This window comes from Aplysia californica, unplaced genomic scaffold (genome assembly GCF_000002075.1).
Source record: "Aplysia californica isolate F4 #8 unplaced genomic scaffold, AplCal3.0 scaffold00364, whole genome shotgun sequence".
NCBI lineage: Eukaryota > Metazoa > Mollusca > Gastropoda > Aplysiida > Aplysiidae > Aplysia > Aplysia californica.
Window position 1 is genome coordinate 666913 of NW_004797634.1, and position 1248 is coordinate 668160.

At 44.7% G+C, this 1248-nt stretch overlaps 1 protein-coding gene across 1 annotated transcript in view; it reads left to right on the forward strand.

Annotated features, from left to right (window-relative positions):
• Positions 1-1248, forward strand: part of LOC101846084 (glucose transporter type 1) — a 35969-nt gene that overhangs the window by 27069 nt on the left and 7652 nt on the right. The window contains exon 4 of the mRNA XM_013085300.2: positions 968-1056. Coding sequence (XP_012940754.1) covers positions 968-1056 — 89 coding nt within the window. The remainder of the gene's footprint in view (positions 1-967; positions 1057-1248) is intronic.

Consider the following 1248-nt stretch of genomic DNA (forward strand, 5'->3'; position numbering starts at 1 on the left):
CCCCCCCCAACCCCCATTTACCATATCAGTGCATGAGTATTCTATGGACAGACAGACAAAGGGCTTGTTTTGCAGTTGAAAGTGCTTCAAAGAATGGCACGTACTCAAGATATTCATCTGTACAATAATAGATAGCATTTGTATAGCGCAAATCCCCGCTCAACAGCAAGCTCTGTGCACTTCACAATCTTTTCTATTACCCCAGCAGACCTGAAAGCATTCTGAAACAACCTCAACTTCCTGGGAAGCATACAGGTCAAACTGCCATTTAGGCGCTACAACACTAACATACTGACAAGATCTGTCACTGTCTATAGCTGGGTACCCATTCCCACCTGGGTGAAGTGAGGAAAATTTGTGTGTAAAGTGCCTTTCACAAGGACACAACGTCGGGCCCGCGGCTCGAACCCCCGAACCCACAACCTCACGATTACGAGTCCGGTAGCCTAACCACTAGACCACCGACGCCACGAACAACCGCTCCATCCGTACTCCTCACTCACCCTTGCACTTTCCTCTGTATTATTGCTGTGGTGTGGTTTGCGTCTTCTTTTCTCTCAAACATAAATTTACATCGTCCGTTATCTCTCCTTTTTTGTGTATGTTGCTCTCTTGTAACACCTCTAATCTTCAGCACTTACATGACCTTATTGTGTTGAAAGTGCCATAAAACTCCTTCTAAGTGGGTGGTTGGCAGGTGTTCTTGTGTGGTTTGCTCCTTCTTTCCTATCAAACATCTATCGTCCTTATATCTCCTTCTTCTTTTTTCGGTTTGTTACTCTCTTGTAACACTTCTAATCTTCGGCACTTATTTGACCTTATTGTGTTGCAAGTGCTGTAAAACTCTTATTAAACTTTGAAAAAAAACCTCTTTCTGAAACAAGTATAATGACCCTGTCCAAGAAGACCCCCTGTCTAAGAAGACCATGTTTCTCATCTTTTGTTTCTGTCTTTGTGTGTGTGTCAGCTCTGAAGAGCCTCCGAGGTACAGCTGATGTCAAGGATGATATAGAGGAGATGAGGAAAGAAGCCCGCACTCAGGAGAGGGAGGAAAAGGTATTCTCTCTCTCTCTCTCTCTCTCTCTCTCTCTCTCTCTATCTCTCTCTCTCTATCTCTCTCTCTCTGTCTTTCCCTTCTTTCTCTCTCTCTCTCTATCTCTCTTTCCCTCTCATACTCTTTCTCTCTCTCACTCTCTGTGTGGCTGAGTGTGTTTGTGTGTGTGTGAGGAGGGGGATGTGTGTGTGTGT